We start from the raw sequence: 19048 nt of genomic DNA, 5'->3' as shown, positions 1-19048 counted from the left end.
ATTTCATACCATCTCGCCTATTACAATTCATCGGAGCAGAATTAAACACCATAAAGTCAAGAGCTTTCCTTCCAAAAGACCTTGCAGAAACACTCTCCTCTCCTCACAAGGACACAGGCGACAGCCCATCAGTTCCTAACTCTTTTCGGCCACATGGCCTCCACAGTTCATTTCACTTCTATGGCCAGATTAGCCATGAGGGTCACTCAATGGACATTGAGAGCACAGTGGCTACAAGCCATTCAACCACTGTCATCCCAAATTCAAATAACTCAACAACTACGTTCCTCTCTCCTCTAGTGGGAGAAAACGGACAACTTGCTCACAGATCTACCCTTCCAACAGCTGATTCCTCAAGTAACTTTGACTACCGATGCCTCCACCTTAGGGTAGGGTGCGCACATAGGAAATCTCCAAACTCTAGGTACTTGGACGAAACTCGAAGCAACATTTCAAATCAATTTCCTAGAGCTTTGAGCTATACGTTATGCGCTGCATGCGTTCAAGGACTGCCTTTCCCACAAGACTGTTTTGATACAGTAGCCATGTGGTACCTGAACAGACAGGGAGGTACAGGCTCGTATCTCCCTTGTCAAGAAGCAGCACAGATTTGGAACTGGGCCCTGACACATTCCATGTTTCTCCGGGCCACTTATCTGGCAGGAATTCACAACGTAGTAGCAGACCATCTCAGTCATCAATTCCAACCTCACGAGTGGTCCCTGAACCCCTTGGTAGCGACCAGGATTTTTCAAAGTTGGGGTCAACCAACAGTGGACCTCTTTGCATCCAAACTGAATCACAAAGTGGACAGATTCTTCTTCCTGCACCGGTGGAGAAACCAGTTAGCCAAGGATGCCTTTGCTCGCTCCTGGAATTCAGGCCTTCTCTACGCGGATCCCCCAATACCACTAATAACCAAGATTCTAGTAAAGCTACAATAGGACAAAGGGGTCCATGATACTCATAGCCCCGTATTGGCCTTGACACGTATCGTTTCCAATACTCCTCAATCTCTCGATCAGAGAACCAATTCACCTGGGCACAGCACCCACTCTCATAACTCAGGATCAAGGCAGGTTGTGCCATCCCAACCTTCAATCCCACTCTCTAACAGCCTGGATGTTGAATGTTTGACTTGCAACCACTCAATCTTTCAACTACTGTTTCTCAAGTGCTTGTAGCTTCACGTAAGCCTTCCACACGAAAAAACTATTGCTCTAAGTGGAAAAGATTCACCATGTGGTGTGCACAGAAAACTATTGACCCTTTTTCCTGCACCACATCATCTTTATTAGACTATCTATGGCACCTTTCAGACTCTGGTTTCCAGACCTCGTCAGTAAGAGTACATCTCAGTGCAATCTCAGTGTACCATAATATAATAGGGGATGCACCAATATCAGTTCAACCCCTTGTTAGTAGGTTTATGAGAAGTTTAATTCATCTTAAGCCCCCTATATGACCACCAGTCACAGAATGGGACCTTAATGTAGTACTCTCAAGACTCATGAGTTCTCCTTTTGAACCCATGAATTCCTGCGATGTTACATTTCTCACATGGAAGATTATCTTCTTAATAGCCATTACATCTGCTAGAAGAGTTAGTGAGTTACAAACACTTGTCACATACTAACCCTATACAAAGAGGATGTGAATGAAGTGAAGAGGCATGGGGGTGGCTTGCGGGAATGACAGATACTACCTGGCGATTAATACCATTATTCAACAAACACACACGGTTAATGCGACTCCAACATTGCTCTATGCTTCAACTGCAAGAGGAAATGTGGAAAAAAGGATTTGCCATTCACAAAAAAGCAGGAGAGTAACTTGATTGTTGCAACAGTTACTACCCCAAACCAAATAAGCCTGATACTTCAATTTCAATCCATATCCAGCGGCTTCAACGACTGTGGGAATGAAAATAAGAGGATTTACATTCAGACAACAACGTACAAGGACTGAATTGCATAGTCTGGTTAAACAAATAAGCAATGGAGTAGCTTGCTGCTTGCTTGTTGCGGCGGTTACTACCCCAAATCAATTAATCCTGTTACTTCACTTTGAATACATATCCAGCATAGCTCACTACTTTATCTGCAGGAGTGGAATGAAGAAAAGAGGATTCATATTCAGACAACACCCAACAAGGACTGAATTGCACAAGCTTGGTAAATAAATAAGCATGGGAGTAGCTTGCTTATTGCAGCGGTTACTACCCCTAACCAATTAAACTTGATACTTCACTTTGATGCAGATCCAGCACTGCTCTCTATATCAATGGCGGTGGTGGAAGGAAATTAGAACCATAAAGTTACCAATAAGGGCCCTGAACTCAGCGGTCAGAGTAACAAATAAGTATGAGAAAAATAAGTGTGAAAGCTTGCTGTGCAGACTGGATGGGCCATTTGGTTTTCTTCTGCCGTCATTTCTATGTTTCTGTGTTTCTATGGATCTTCTTGGTGTTTAGGTACTTGCCAGGTTTTTGTGGCCTGGTTTGGCCTCTGTTGGAAACAGGATGCTGGACTTGATGGACTCTTGTTCTGACCCAGCATGGCAATTTCTTATGATTTTAGGTGTTGCTTTGCTCTTTTTTGTGACGTGTTATTTTGTGTCTGTTTATATTAACTCTTGTCTTTAATTTGTGGACTGTTTCACCGGTGTAGCATTCCCCCAAATTTTCTGAATTGAATAATATAGAGGTAAGGGTTACTTCACGCTCTTATTATTAGTTCTGACCTTGACCAGCTACGGGGTAAGAGTTTTGCATTTTCTAAGAGCATCCCTAAAATGTTTCCCTGGCCAAGTTGCTGGGATTGTTCAATCTTCCCTTTATAAACTGGGTTGATCACATTGAAGGTATGGTCGGACGTAGTCTTATTTTTCAAAGAGGAGTGTTTGGTAGTTTCCTTAGTTCAGGCAACAACAATGAATGGCTTTTTATATGAAATGTAAACAAGAAAAACCAGAAGCAGCAAAAACTGAATAGAATATTTTTAAAATGTATTTTTAATGTGGAGGAAAAAACTCAGAAATTGAGCTAAACTTTCAAAAGACTGGATTATAGTTCCTTTTCAATTATACATCAGAAACACACTCTTTTTTTATATTTTGGGTATTTGTATAAATGTGCAAGAAATGTTAAGTATATCTTCAAAACCAATTATTAATTCTAGTTAATTCTTTCTACCGTAGCTCCTATTAACTGAAATGTACAAGACTCAAAAAACAGCACAAAGGATGCGTAATATACGATGTTGCATAAAATCAAAAGGATCATTTATACCTTCTGTGACAATTCAAGTCCACAATACATGTACTGTTAGTTGGATTAAGAGGAGATATGGAGTTACAGTAAAATTTGGTCTACAGAAATAGGTGCAGGATGCAGGTTTACCTGTAGCTTTCCTTTGAAAATCAATTTCAGGGTCCGCATGTACATATTAACCGCATATTTTATAGAAAGGCAGCTGTTTGAAAATTGCCTCCTTTATTTACTTGTGCTGATCTCAACTGAATAAACTGACCAGTAGGAGAAATTATCTAGTGTTCTTTGATGAAATAAATTATCTTCATTTCATTTAGGACTGTAATAAATTAAAATATAGTGGCGTCTATTTGGGGATCCATGATGCAAATTCACATGAGTTATTAATGAATATCCCCCATCACAACTAATGGAAGCAGTGGTAAACAGTGCATGTTAACATGCGTCCTGGATTAATAAATAGTCCTCGTTATTTGCTAAATTCAAGAGATTATTAAAGGCAACAAGGCTTTTCTTATTTTCTCTGTTTATTGGAAGGCTTAGGCCTTTCTAATTGTCCTAATTATGCATTTCCACCTTATTCTTGCATTTCTGATGCAGGAAGCAGCAAAATGGGAAACTGATCAGTATGGACGACCAATCTGGGCTCTTACACAAGCTGAAATGGTATGTATATTGATTTCTATCTAAAACATGGTTTCATACTTTTAATATTAAAGTAGTGTCATTGCTGTGTTGTGTACTTAAATGTTTGGAAATAATGTTCAATAAAAATATTTGAGTAAATATTCAAAGGGGCTATACATGGAAATGAGTATCTTCATATGTAAGTAGCCTGTATTTGTATACATGCTTTTATATAAACCTCAAAAATATATGCGAGTTTCTGGCTTTCAGTGCATAAAACAGAGGATGGTCCAGGGGCATTCCTGGTCATGCTGTGAAACACATGCGTGTACTTTTAATGCATAAGTACCCAGTATTTTATAAATGATATCATTCTTGTTATGCAGTATATAAAATATTAGGACAAATCTCCTCTCGTCCACTTACACATGCACTTTCAGTAACCTGAATGGATTTGAAAGTTATCCTCACACTGTAAGATGATAATTTTTTTATTGGGTTAACTTTTCTGTTCAGTTTTCAGGTGCTTACTCTCCCTTCCTTATGTCCAAACACAACGAGTAGATGAGCAAAGATGACATTACTAGAAAGTAAAATTGAATCATAGATTATATTAAAATGATCGAGAGAAGGGATGTTAGGGGTGGGGAGTTGTGTTACAGCAATCAGAAGGTCACAGAGTTATGTTTGTTAGTGAGTTTAAAATCCCTTTCTCTTTTATGTCCTCATATTCATCATTTAAACTTTAAATGTCCTATGATTCTGGATTGTTCTGAATTTCCCTTTCAGTATCTTGATCATAAGGTTTTTGATGCAGTAGTCTTATTCTGAAAAATGTTGCCTCATGGAGGGAATGAAACAGCTCCCCTATGAGGAAAGACTGAAGAGGTTAGGGCTGTTCTGCCTGGAGAAGAGACGGCTAAGGGGGGATATGATAGAGGTCTTTAAGATCATGAGAGGTCTTGAACGAGTAGATGTGAATCGGTTATTTACACTTTCAAATAATAGAAGGACCAGGGGGCATTCCATGAAGTTAGCAATTAGCACATTTAAGTCTAATCTGTGAAAATTCTTTTTCACTCAATGCACAATTAAGCTCTGGAATTTGTTGCCAGAGGCTGTGGTTAATGCAGTTAGTGTAGCTGGGTTCAAAAAAGGTTTGGATAAGTTCTTGGAGGAGAAGTCCATTAACTGCTATTAATCAAGCTTACTTAGGTAATAGCCACTGCTAGTAATTGCATCAGTAGCATGGGAAAACGAGAGATGTGGAACAACAGTGGGCCAAACTAAAAGGAGCAATTACTGAAGCGACTAATTATATATGTTAGAAAAGTAAAGAAAAGCAAGAAAAGAATGAAACCTATCTAGTTCACAAAGGAGGTGGCTGATAAAATAAAAGATAAAAGAAGGGCATTTAAGAAATATAAAAGATACCAAAGGGAAGATCAACAGGAAGAAAATCTGGTAAAACTGAGGGAGACGAAGAAAGAAATCAAGGAAGCTAAAGTCTAGCGGAAGAAAGGATTACCAAAGAGGTAAAGCGAGGTGACAAAACATTTCTCTCAGGAAAATCAGGATGGTAGTCCTCACATATGGGTGACATCACAGGATGGAGCCCTGTACGGAAAACATTTCTGTCAAAGTTTCTACAAAGCTTTGACTGACACTGGCACACAGAGTGCACTGAGCATGCTCAGCCTGCAATTATCCCTGTGAGCCACAGGTGTCTCCCTCAGTCTTCTTTTTTCTGCTCTGCAGTAAGCATAGCAGTTGGAGCTCTGTGAGGAATTTAACAATTTTTTCCTCAGGGAAACACTTAACTTTTTACTTCACAAACACTTTTTTCGACGCTCGGTGAGTACTATTCCTTATTTTTTCGGTCGGTTCCTGTCACCTTTCTGGCCTGCTAACCGACTGAGGCCTTCCCTCTCCCTTTTTCTTCAGTTAGCTACACATAGCCTGCGAGTGTCTCTCTGTGACACTCCGCTTGGTAATTAGCGCTAGTGGGACAGGGACTTTCACGGTTTCTGTTGCCGCCAGGGCCCCTATAGATTCAGGTCCTTTGTTTCCCGGTACCCTCACGCAGTCGATGCTCCATCGCTAGACCGCCCTGGATTCTTACATGCCATTAGTACCCCTTCCCCCGCGGTACCCTGACGCCATCCTCCCTACATCGTTTATATCAGTGCTGCCAGGTTTTTTCCTCCTTGGCACTGATTTTTCCTTGGGCTCCTTCGGTGCCGTCCCTTCCCAGGTGAATGCCCTCGACACACACCTTGTCTCGTCACTGCCATCCATACTCGGGTCGATGCCACCATTGCCCAGGACACTTCTATAGATGCCAGGGTCACTGTCATTGATGCCATCCCTTAATTTATGGATGCCATCCTTGCCAGGATCTTTCCATCGATGTCCAGAGTCCTTTCCATCGATGGGCATCGATGCCAGGTCTATTCCATCGATGGGCATCGATGCTAAGTCGATTCCATCGAAGGACATCGGTGCCAGGGCCCATTCCATCGATGGACATCGATGCCAGATGGTTTCCATTGAGGGCCATCGATGCCCAGGTGTTTTCCATCAATGGGCATCAATGCCAGGTCGATTCCATCGATGGCCATCGATGCCAGGTTGATCCCATCAGTGGAAATTGATGCCCAGGTCGATTCCATCAATGGGCTTCCATGCCAAGTCAATTCCATCAATGAGCATCCATGCCAATACCATTTCCATGGATGCCATCGATACCAGTGCCAATTCCATGGCTGGCATCAATGCCAAAATGGATTCCATTGATGCCAATGCCAGTTCCATCCATGGGGTCCATGCCAGCATAGATTCCATCGGTGCCCATGTCGGTGCCATCGACACCCATGTCCGTGGCACTGATACCATGCACACCGTTGCTACCCAAGTCGGTCCATCGATACTGCCAATGTCCGGGGCCATACTGTCGATGCTCGTGGCCATGCCACCGAGGGCATTGGTGCCCCGCCTCCATACATTGATGCCCTTGACACCCACGTGTCTCCATCGGTGTGTTCGAGGTTCCTATCGATGCAGTCATCGACTCTGTCGATGCCGCTATCTTTCCGATAACAACGATGTTTTTTTACTATTTGATGCCACATCGTTCCCATACATACCTACGCTGATGCTGTCAGTGCTCCATCACTGTCATCATTGCTCTGGCCGAGCCATCGACGTTTTTTCATATACATTTTTTACGATACCCTCGAAGTTGCTTCGGCCGCTATCGATACCGTCAATACCTACATAGCACTGCCACGTAATGCCCTCGCCTGCACACAGTGCTCCACACTTTGGGTTCTTTTTAAAGCCCCGTATTAGCCTATGACACTACATAGGGTCAGGAGCAGAGTAGGCATGCTGACAGTCCGTCATTGATCGCCATCCAGGATAGCAAGGGCTTCCATCTCGGCGCTGGGGAAAGACCAGGCCGAGCACCGTGGCACCCATCGTCGCAGACACAGTGATCGTCTGCCGCTGACGCCATCCAGCACATCGGTGCTATCCTTCTCGATGCTGGACAATGCTCGGGCAGAGCAACATCACCACTACCAACAGCACTGTTCCGTACAGTTTTGGCAGTCCTTGGTGCTCCAGAAACACCGGATCAAGGTCTGACGGATTCTGCATTGGCATCATGACACATCGAGCCGCTGCGACGAGGTTCGGGATCATGAGCTCGTTAATCGGCTCCCCTCCCAGCGTGCCCCACCGTCATAGGTGTGGGATTGTGGCTCTCTGTTTTAATTAACAGTATAAGCGCCAATCACGCCCAGCCTGTCTCCTCTAACCTTGTGCCACCAAACCAGGCATCAGAGTTGAGAGGGACGTTTACGTCCATGGGCTACCCCTCGAGGACTCCGGAGATCGACGGAGCCAGCAATCTTTTCCAGCTCGTCCTGCGGCGATCCACGTCGGATGGTAAGTACCCGCTTCTGCGGCATTCCCATTGAGATGTGTTCTCTATTCGGACCACATGGTTCGAAAAGTTCTGGGTCATGTGCCTTCCAAGAACTGTATTAGTGTCACATATCGCTATGCTAGCTATGTCAGCCACAATACCAGGAGAACCCCTCTATCTTTCTTTTGGATTGCATCAGGGCTTCCTCCCTTTTCAGCAACGAGGTTCTGTACTGATTAATGCTCTGACTTCTGGTTCCTGCTTCAAAACCAAAGATTCAGGTGCATTCGCTGATCTGCTAAACACGAGTTTCAGCAAATATTTCCTCAAGTACAAGTCCACCTTGAAGCCTGACGACAGGTCTCAGTGTTTCCTTGTACAGCACACAGAAATGCGGGTACCACTTTACTGCTCACACTCCCGTGGGAACTTACATGATATCCAGATTACATCAGCCCCTCCACTGGGACACCTCCTGGTCTCACATTTGGCCGGATATCAGAGTGGCCACCCCACCTTGTACCAAAGTTCCCGGTACACTCCCCCAGGCGCTATGAAGCGCATATGGGGGAAGGGAGGAGGGTTGGGGAGGGAGGTTGGGGAGTTTTAATTACAATATTCTTTCTTTCAACAGAAAGTAGTTACTCTCCGCACATCCTGGACCCCAGAAATACCAACTTTCTTTAGAAGTTACAGGTAAAATGGTAACTCGTTACCATCCTTCCATATTGCAGTAAGTACATTACTCTAATCTTTCTATGTGCTTTATGGTGAGTCAACAATATTACAACCCCAAGCTCTGCCGCTGGCACCAGCTTTGGTGACTGGAGTATTTCATTGAATAATGGTGAATGCTGTTTTTCTGCGGGGTACAACATCATTCACTCCTTTCCTTGCATGGACAACTGCACAACCACAGTCAGTCCATGCAAGGACCTCTACTTCTTCATGACTCACTGTACATTTCCTAACTGGGATTACTGTCACTGCCATAAATCCTTTATACAACACTTCTGGACACCACAGTCATAAAGACCTTCCTGTCCAGCATACGTGCAGACATTCTACTAAATTCTTACATGTCCCTGCGTGCATTTTTCCATTACCTCAGCCCCTCAATTCTTCATTGTCGGGCTATGGGGTTTTTTCACTATGCACTTTCCTCATAGATCCAAAACTGCTATGGGTTAGATTCAGTGAAATTTCATTATCAGTTGGTCTAAGCTGTTCAACTGCTTTCGTCCCTCATCCATATTCCAGATCTAGAACCAAAACCTAGTCTGATTCTGCTCATTCTCGCATTTACTCAGGGTTGTAAAGTTTGGCCTAAAAGCTTCTCAACCCAATATGCGTCTATTCCACTCCAGGCACAGTTTTCTCATAAACTTTCTGGAGCTTGTAGCCATGAGTTATACCCTTATGCCTTCCAATACTGCCTCTGCAACAAATTTTTGTGCATACAGACAGAAAGCATAGGGACAATGTGCTTTCCAATACACAAGCACGCACTACCTCTTAGCTGCTCTGCTGAGAAGCTGCACAGCTCTACCCTTGGCCCTTGCTCACTTCATGCATCCTCGGGCCACTTATCTAAGAGATTACTGAACGCACTAGCAGACCTTCTCCATGTAGGTTTCTATCCTCTCGAATGGTCTCGGACTACATGTGTAGAGGGAAAAATCTTCTAACACTGAGGTCAACCGAACTTGCCCTCTGCATCTGAATCGAACCATACGGTGCACAGATTCTACTCCCTACGCATGTTTCCAATGCGTCCCCATAGACGCCTTTCCTCCATCAAGGGCCTCTTAAATATGTCTCTTCTGCTGCCTCTCACAGCCAGTACTCTTCTAATGTTGAACCGGGACGGGATTCACTATTCCGCAAACCCACGCCCTGACCGAGACCAGTATGCTTCCCATACTTCTCAGTCTATCACACCAGTAACCAATTTACCTGTTGTGGTTCCCGGCCGCGCTCACCCGTGGCCAGGACCGCCTACCTTTCTCAGGCTGCCGGCACAGAGACACGATCAAGGCAGCCCGCAGTTCACGGACCTCGGCAGCATGGTTCCTGGACGTCGGGGAGCAGCGTCGGGGAAGACGCGGCAAACCCTGCCTCTTAAAGGGGCAGCCGCGCGAAGACCAGGCTGGTCCCGGAAGATGACGTCATCAGCCAGGGAGATTTAAACTCCCTCGGAGGTAGATAGGACGCCTTTGCAACAGGTTCCTGTAGATTGCTGTGTTTCCCTGGTTCTTCTGTTTGGCTGACTCGGATTGGATTGGTTTGTCTGCTCGCCGCCTGCCTTGACCCTTGCCTGGAATTTGGACTGAGTTTGTTTGCCGCCTGCCTTGACCCTTGCCTGGAATTTGGACTGAGTTTGTTTGGCGCCTGCCTTGACCCTTGCCTGGAATTTGGACTGAGTTTGTTGCTGCCTGCCTTGACCCTTGCCTGGAATTCGGACTGAGTTGTTGCCTCCTGCCTTGATCTCTGCCTGGTACCCGGACTGAGTACCCACCTTCGCTCTGAGGACGCCTACGAGATCAGGTTGCAGCACTCCACCTGCCGGAGACGAGTTCACCTGGGCCTTCAGGTGGGTGTCATCTCTCGTACTGGTCTAAGGGTCCACTACCATAACAGATTGCAAAGGCCATGGATCTGGTGGATCTGACTGGTCTCCAGGCGATTCCAGGCTTAGCACAACAGCTTATGCAGCAGCGACAACAGCAGAAGCAACAGCAGCAGAGTTTTGAGGCGTTAACTGCCACTGGGGAACGCCTGGTCCGCCGTCTTGATTCTGCTCATGGAGCTGAGACGGCCGCTCCTGCACATACACCTCCAAGTACCTCGGTTTCGGTTTCTCACATGCCTGCACCACCTCACTTTTCTGGAGATGCTAAACAGTGTCGAGGGTTTCTGAACCAATGTTTCATCAAATTTTCTTTGCAAGGGCAGCAATTCCCTACTGACCAGATGAAGACTTCTTTCATCATTTCTTTGCTAGACGGGAAAGCCATGGCCTGGGCCTCTCCTATCTGGGAACTAGGGGAACCCATTTTGAGTGACTTATCCAGATTTGTTTCTACCTTTCGCCAAGTGTTTGACGAGCCAGGATGACTATCCACAGCTTCGTCGGAACTTCTCAACCTGCGACAAGGTGCATGTACTTTGGCGGACTTCACGATTGATTTCCGCACCCTCGCTTCAGAACAAGGATGGCATTCAGACTGTCTATGGGGCATTTTCCTCGAAGGGTTATCACCCCGCATCAAGGATGAACTCGCGGGCCGTGAGATCCCGGAGGACTTGGACGCGCTGATTGACCTGGCAGGCCGTATAGACCGACGTTTACAACAGCGTGCCAAAGAAGCAAGACCACCTCGGCGCCAGGTTCCCTTGGCCCTAAGCTTCTCTCATCCGTTGGTTACCCCAATCGCTGCCGAAGCTTCAGCAGAGACCAGGGAGGAGCCCATGCAGTTGGGCAGGAGTTGGCTGACGGCAGAAGAAAAGCAACGCCGGAGAAGGATGGGACTGTGTTTATATCGCGGCAACCGAGGTCACCTTTTGGCTCAGTGCCCAGAACGCCCTGGAAACTACCGGTCCTAGGTGTCTCCAAGGAGCAGACCCTAGGGAACAACCTGGCTCCTCACTTTATAGTTCCAGTGACATTGCGGTGTGATCAAGGGTTCTTCACCACTCAGGCCCTGGTCGACTCCGGGGCTGGAGGACTCTTTATCCTGGCCGAACTAGTCCATCAGTTGCTTCTTCTGGTACGTCCTCACAAGACTCCATTATTCATTTCATCCATCCAAGGAGAGAATCTCCCCGGACGGGTTACCTCTTGCACTGCTCCCATAACTCTCCCAAGTCGGAGTCCCTGCATCATGAAGAAATATCCTTCCTTATCTTGGAGAAGGCTGTTCACTCAGTAGTACTGGGGTCTACCCTGGTTACAAAGACACTCTCCTATGATAGACTGGAGAACCCTCCAAATTGCTGCCTGGGGTCCAGACTGCCTTGGGACCTGTATCCAGCAGAGACCCTAACCGGTGATACCGGTAATCACCACCAGGATTCCAGTACCTCCTCAATACTCCGAGTTCATGGACGTCTTCTCTAAGGAGAAAGCGGAGATCCTTCCCTGCCACCGAAGGTTTGACTGCGCTATTAACTTACTACCCAATACCAGCCCACCCAGGGGGCGGGTTTACCCCCTCTCCAGACCCGAATCACAGGCTAAGTCACAGTATATTAAGGAAAACCTCGAACGGGGGTTTATCCACTCCTCTACGTCTCCTGCAGGGGCGGGGTTTTTCCTTGTTCCAAAAAAAGACAGGTCGTTGAGACCTTGCATTGACTACAGAGGGCTCAACGCTATCACTCGCAAGGATCGATATCCTCTTCCACTAATACCTGAACTACTCGATCAATTGCATGGAGCCAAGATCTTTTCTAAACTTGATTTAGTGCCTATAACCTGGTCCGAATTAAGCCCGGAGATGAGTGGAAGACCGCATTTAATACTCGTGATGGCCACTACGAATACCTTGTCATGCCATTTGGCCTATGTAATACACCTGCGATCTTCCAAAATTTAATGAACGAAGTATTCCGGGACATGTTGTATAAACAAGTTGATCATTTATCTGGACAATATTCTTATCTACTCGAAGGACCTGGCTACTCATCGCAAGGATGTTCAGACAAGTTCTACAACGTTTAAGAGAGAACCATTTGTTCGTTAAATTGGAAAAAATGTCTTTTTGAGAGACAGTCAAATACCCTTTTTGGGATTTATTGTGTCTACCACGGGGTTTCAAAATGGACCCGGAAAAGGTGGCTAGTATCCTTGATTGGCCACGTCCAGTGGGGCTTCGAGCAATACAACGGTTTCTTGGCTTTGCCAATTTTTACCGGAACTTTATTCCACATTACTCTCACATTGTAGCACTGATTACAGCTCTGACCAAGAAGGGGGCTGATCCCAAGAAATGGCCTTGTGAAGCCATACAAGCATTTGAGAGACTCAAGACCGCTTTCTTACAAAACCTTGCCTCCACCACCCCGGACCCACTCGACCATTTATTGTGGAGGTAGATGCCTCCGAAGTGGCGGGTTGGAGCAGTTCTCAGTCAACATTCAGATCGAGGCATCTTATTCTCCTGCTCTTATTTCTCCCAGAAGTTTTCTCCCGCCGAGAAGAATTATGGAATCGGCAACAAGGAGTTGTTGGCCATCAAGATGGCCTTCGAGGAGTGGAGACAATGGTTAAAAGGGGCGCAACACACCATTACGGTGGATACCGACCATAAGAATTTAGAATATCTCAACAAAGCCCAGCGCCTCAACCCCCGCCAAGCCCACTGGTCATTATTCTTTTCTTGTTTTGATTTTGTACTACGATATCGTCCAGCGGCCAAAAATATCCACGCGGATGAGACAGAGGACACACAAGAGACTCGTATGAGACAGAGGACACACAAGAGACTCTTAACTATATTATAGACCCAGCCAAATTGATTCTTGCTACTACCAAGACCGCACCTCCAGGGAAAACGGTAGTACCACTTCGACTTCGCCCCAAGGTACTTTCCTGGGCACATGACTCTCTCTCGGCAGGCCATCCCGGGAGAACGTGCACCTTGGAGCTGTTATCTCGCTATCATTGGTGGCCTCAGATGAAGGGGGATATGCGGGCCTATGTAATATCTTGCCCAAAGTGTGCTCAGCAAAAACCTCTACCTGGCCGACCCTGGGGCCTCCTCCAACCCCTTCCACCCCCTCAAGCACCCTGGACCCATATATCCACGGATTTCATAGTAGATCTTCCTCTGTCATGCGGGAATCAGGTAATATGGGTTGTGTCGACCGTTTCTCAAAAATGGTACACTTCTTGCCTCTGCCCAAATTACCATCCCCTCCCGAATTAGCTGACCTATTTTCTCTGCATATTTTCTTCTTCCATGGACTTCCTCTTCATATAACTTCTGATAGAGGTCCCCAATTTACAGCCAAATACTGGAGTGTGCTTTGCAGGAAATTTGGCATACAACTGGATTTTACCACAGCTTTTCACCCGCAAGGGAACGGTCAGGCAGAACGCGTCAATACAGGGTTGAAGATTTTCTTACACCTCTTTGTGAACCATTGCCAAGATGATTGGGCCACCCTACTACCTTGGGCCAAATTCTCACATAACTCCCATTTACACTCGGCAACTGGACAATCTCCATTTCAGATTGTTTTTGGCAAACAACCACGACCTCCTCTACCTCTACCTCTTACCGTTGCCTCTCCAGCGGCTCAACTATCGGCACAACGGCTCCATGAACTCTGTGAGGCTACTAATGCTCGTCTTCGCCAGGTGGCCAAGACCGCGAAACGGATGTCCGATAAGCATCGTCGACCAGCTCTGCAATTCAACGCAGGAGACCGGGTCTGGCTCTCCACCAATCATTTACGCCTCCGGGTTCCCTCCATGCGACTCGCTCCCAGATACATCGGACCGTTCATCATCCACAAACGCCTGGGTCCTGTAACTTATCGATTGTGACTTCCCACCAGTCTTCGCATTCATAATTCCTTTCACGTCTCCTTGTTAAAGCCTCTGATTTCTTCTTCATTCCATGACACTCCACGCCAATCTCCGGCTATCGAGTCCGAGGAAGATTCCATTTACCAAGTCCGGGAGATCCTGGATGTTCGCCATAACCATAGACGGTGGGAGTATTTGATCGCTTGGGAGGGGTTTGGTCCGGAGGAGAACTCCTGGGAGCCATCATCAAATATTTTGGATAAATCCCTACTTCAGCATTTTCATCAGGTGTATCCTACCAAGCCGGGCCCTTCCAGGAGGGGGCGTAAGAGAGTGGATACTGTTGTGGTTCCCGGCCGTGCTCACCCGCGGCCAGGACCCCCTACCTTTCTCAGGCTGCTGGCACAGTGACGCGATCAAGGCAGCCCGCAGTTCACGGGCCTCGGCAGCATGGTTCCTGGACGTCGGGGTGCAGCGTCGGGGAAGACGCGGCAAACCCCGCCTCTTTAAGGGGCAGCCGCGTGAAGACCAGGCCGGCCCCGGAAGATGACGTCATCAGCCAGGGAGATTTAAACTCCCTCGGAGGTAGATAGGACGCCTTTGCAACAGGTTCCTGTGGATGGCTGTGTTTCCCTGGTTCTTCTGTTTGGCTGACTCGGATTGGATTGGTTTGTCTGCTCGCTGCCTGCCTTGACCCTTGCCTGGAATTTGGACTGAGTTTGTTTGGCGCCTGCCTTGACCCTTGCCTGGAATTTGGACTGAGTTTGTTTGCCACCTGCCTCGACCCTTGCCTGGAATTCGGACTGAGTTGTTGCCTCCTGCATTGATCTCCTCCTGCATTGAAGGTGGGTACTCAGTCTGGTACCCAGACTGAGTACCCACCTTCGCTCTGAGGACGCCTACGAGATCAGGTTGCAGCACTCCACCTGCCGGAGACGAGTTTACCTGGGCCTTCAGGTGGGTGTCATCTCTCGTACCGGTCTAAGGGTCCACTACCATAACATTACCTTCTCACCAGTCAGTCCAAATCTTAGACTAACTGATGTTCTCAGGTTCTGGTAGCGTCACAAAACCTTCCATACATAAATCCTACCATTCAAAATGGCAAGATTTACCACATAACACATACAAAAGGGTATTACCCTTTTTACTTTTTCCACACCACTCTTTTCTTTTGCTCCCTCGGATTCTGCTCCCCAGACATCCTCCACATAGGTACACCTCTATTCCAATTGCTGTATCATTTGGGAGTTGGGATACCCGATTTACGGTAAACCCCTTCTGAGTCAGCTTCCCATGGATTTTCCACTGATCAAGCCGCCTCTATTTTCACCAGTCACGGAATGGAACCTATATCGTATCCTTATAAATCTCATTCGTTCTCCGTTTGAGATTTTCCATTCGTCTCATTTCACAGTTTGGCATGGGATATTCTTCCCTCATAAATGTCATTTCTGCCAACAGGGTCAGTGAGTTACACACCTTGTTCTATACTCATCTGACCCTGCGTTCCTCCGTGACTGAGTGGTTCTAACGCATTCAACTTCCTGTCTTTCTTAAGGTAGACGTTGCATCTCACCTTACTCAGGATATACTCTGCCCATTTTTCCCAACATTTTTTTCCACTTCTTGGATAGTAATAGTGCACTTGCATTCTATCTCGATCGCACTACATTCCATAGGAATTCCACCTAACTCTTTCCTTCTGTGGCAAGAGTCAACCTGCGAGTTCCAGTGGGCAAACAGACCTATTCCCCCTAATTAATGGTCTGTTTCTTTTTCCTACCAAGGAGCAGGCATTTCACTACAACACTGTGTGTAACCACACTCTGTTGCGTCTGTCCCAGCCTTAATAGCTTCCCTTCGGCCGCTGCTGCTTGTACATATTTATCAGGCTGCAACCTGGAGTTCTCTCCATACCTTCGCAGCCCATTATTGCTTAGATACGACTAGCCGGCATGCTCCATGTTTGGCCAGTCCGTCTACTATTCCTTTCGGGTTAACTACTCAACATCCTTCCACCAACCTTTTAATGGTTTCAGGATGCCCTCTGTTTCAAATTCCACCCCCGTCATTGCGCCTTTCGCGCGTCTTGGGTGCATTTCGTGCACTCTCGGGCATCCTCAGCTCGTTACTCACCCATATGTGAGGACTACCATCCTGCTTGTCCTGTGAGAAAGCAAATGTTGCTTACCTGTAACAGGTGTTCTCAGAGGACAGCAGGATGTTAGTCTTCACGAAACCCACCTGCCACCCTGCGGAGTTTGGTCTCTATATGTTTTCACTTTTATTTAGTTTCGCTTGCGCTTTTAGCTATAAGACGAGACTGAGGGAGACACCTGTGGCTCATAGGGATAATTGCAGGCTGAGCATGCTCAGTGCACTCAGTGTGCCAGTGTCAGTCAAAGCTTTGGAGAAACTTTGACAGAAAAGTTTTCCGTACAGGGCTCCATCCTGTGATATCACCATATGTGAGGACTAACATCCTGCTGTCCTGTGAGAACACCTGTTACAGGTAAGCAACATTTGCTTTTTCAGATACATCAGTGAAAGGAGAAAAGTCCAAAGAGGTATAGTGAAATTGAAAGGTGAAAAGGATCAATGGGTGGAAACCGATGAACAAATGGCAGAAATATTAAATGCATACTTCAATTCGGTGTTCATCAAAGAAGACCCCGGAGAAGGACTGTCACTAGTTAACAAGAAAAGGGAAGGGAGTGGAATGGATGAAACTCCGTTTACGGAAGAGAATGTATGGGAAGAGCTAGGAAAACTGAAAGTGGACAAAGCCATGGTGCCTGCTGAGGTTCATCCCAGGATACTGAGGGAGCTCAGAGATGTGCTGCCAGCTCTGCTGCATGACCTGTTCAATAGATCCCTGGAAACGGGATTGTGCCGAGTGATTGGTGAAGAGCGGTGATGGTCCCTCTTCACAAGAGTGGGAGCAGAGAGGAGGCTGGAAACTACAGGCCGGTTAGCCTCACCTCGGGGGAGGGAAACGTATTGGAGTCGCAGTTGAAGGAAAGAATAGTGAACTATCTACAAGCAGCAGAATTGCTGGACCAGAGGCAACATGATTTCACCAAGGGAAGGTCCTGTCAGTTGAATCTGATCGACTTTTTTGATTGGTTGACTAAGGAATTGGATCGAAGAAGAGCCTCGATGTCATCTACTTTGATTTTAGCAAAGCTTTTGATATGGTCTTGCACAGGAGGCTTGTGAATAAAATGAGAAGCTTGGGAGCGCGTGCCAAGCTGGTGGCCTAGATAGAAAACTGGTAGAAGGACAGAAGGCAATGTGTGATGGTAAATGGAACTTACTCGGAAGAGAGAGCAGTGATCAGCGGAGTGCCACAAGGGTTGGTGTTGGGACCGGTCCAGTTCAATATCTATGTGAGCGGCATCGCGGACGGGATAGAAGGTAAGGTTTGTCTATTTGTGGATGATACTAAAATCTGCAACAGAGTGGACACGCCGGAAGGAGTGGAGAGAATGAGATGGGATTTAAGGAAGCTGGAAGAGTGGTCGAAGATATGGCAGATGAGATTCAGTGCCAAGACGTGCAGACTTATGCATATGGCGTGTGGAAATCCGAAAGAAATGTATTTGATGGGGGGTGAAGGGCTGATGTGCACGAAACAGGAGAGAGACCTTGGGGTGATAGTGTCTAACGATCTGAAGTCGGCGAAACAATGTGACAAGTCGATAGCTAAAGCCAGAAAAATACTGGGCTGCATAGAGAGAGGAATGTCGAGTAAGAAAAGGGAAGTGATTATCCCCTTGTACAGATCCCTGGTGAGGCCTCACCTATAGTACTGTGCTCAGTTCTGGAGACCGTATGTCCGAAGGGACAGAGACAGGATGGAGGCGGTCCAGGGAAGGGTAACCAAAAAGGTGGATGGTCTTCATCGAATGACTTATGAGGAGAGATTGAAGAATCTAAATATGTATATCCTAGAGGAAAGGAGAAACAGGGGTGATATGATACAGACTTTCAGATACCTGAAAGGTTTTAATGATCCAAAGTCAACGACAAACCTTTTCCGTTGGAAAAAATCAGCAGAACGATTTAAAACTCCAGGGATTTAAAACTCCAGGGAGGAAGTTTTAATTCGTAACCCAATGACAGGAAGTATTTCTTCATGGAGAGGGTGGTGGATGCCTGGAACTCCCTTCCGGAGGCAGTGGTGAAGACTAAAACTGTGAAGGATTTCAAATGGACGTGGGATAAACACTGCGGATCCATAAAGTCTAGAGGATGTGTATGAAGTGAAGAGGCATGGGGGTGGCTTGTGGGAATGACAGATACTACCTGGTGATTAATACATTTAATCAAACATACACATGGTTAATGCGACTCCAACATTGCTCTAAGCTTCAATGGCAAGAGGAAATGTGGATAAAAGGATTTGCCATTCAAAATAAGCGGGAGATTAACTTGCTTGTTGCAGCGGTTACTACCCCAAACCAAATAAGCCTGATAATTCACTTTCAATGCATATCCAGCGTAGCTCTCTGCTTCAACGGCTGGGGGAATGAAGATAAGAGGATTTACATTCAGACAACAACCAACAAGGACTGAATTGCATAGTCTGGTTAAACAAATAAGCATGGGAGTAGCTTGCTTGTTGCGGCGGTTACTACCCCAAATCAATTAAGCCTGATACTTCACTTTGAATACATAT

At 46.4% G+C, this 19048-nt stretch overlaps 1 protein-coding gene across 1 annotated transcript in view; it reads left to right on the top strand.

Annotated features, from left to right (window-relative positions):
* The window catches only part of CCDC7 (coiled-coil domain containing 7), an 820938-nt gene that overhangs the window by 767264 nt on the left and 34626 nt on the right, over positions 1 to 19048 (top strand). The window contains exon 34 of the mRNA XM_029587039.1: positions 3872 to 3937. Within this exon, the coding sequence (XP_029442899.1) occupies positions 3872 to 3937 (66 nt within the window). The remainder of the gene's footprint in view (positions 1 to 3871; positions 3938 to 19048) is intronic.

The sequence above is a fragment of the Rhinatrema bivittatum genome, chromosome 2 (genome assembly GCF_901001135.1).
Source record: "Rhinatrema bivittatum chromosome 2, aRhiBiv1.1, whole genome shotgun sequence".
Lineage (NCBI taxonomy): Eukaryota > Metazoa > Chordata > Amphibia > Gymnophiona > Rhinatrematidae > Rhinatrema > Rhinatrema bivittatum.
The sequence above is the reverse complement of the archived record's forward strand: the minus strand, read 5'-3'. Positions and strand labels throughout refer to the sequence as shown.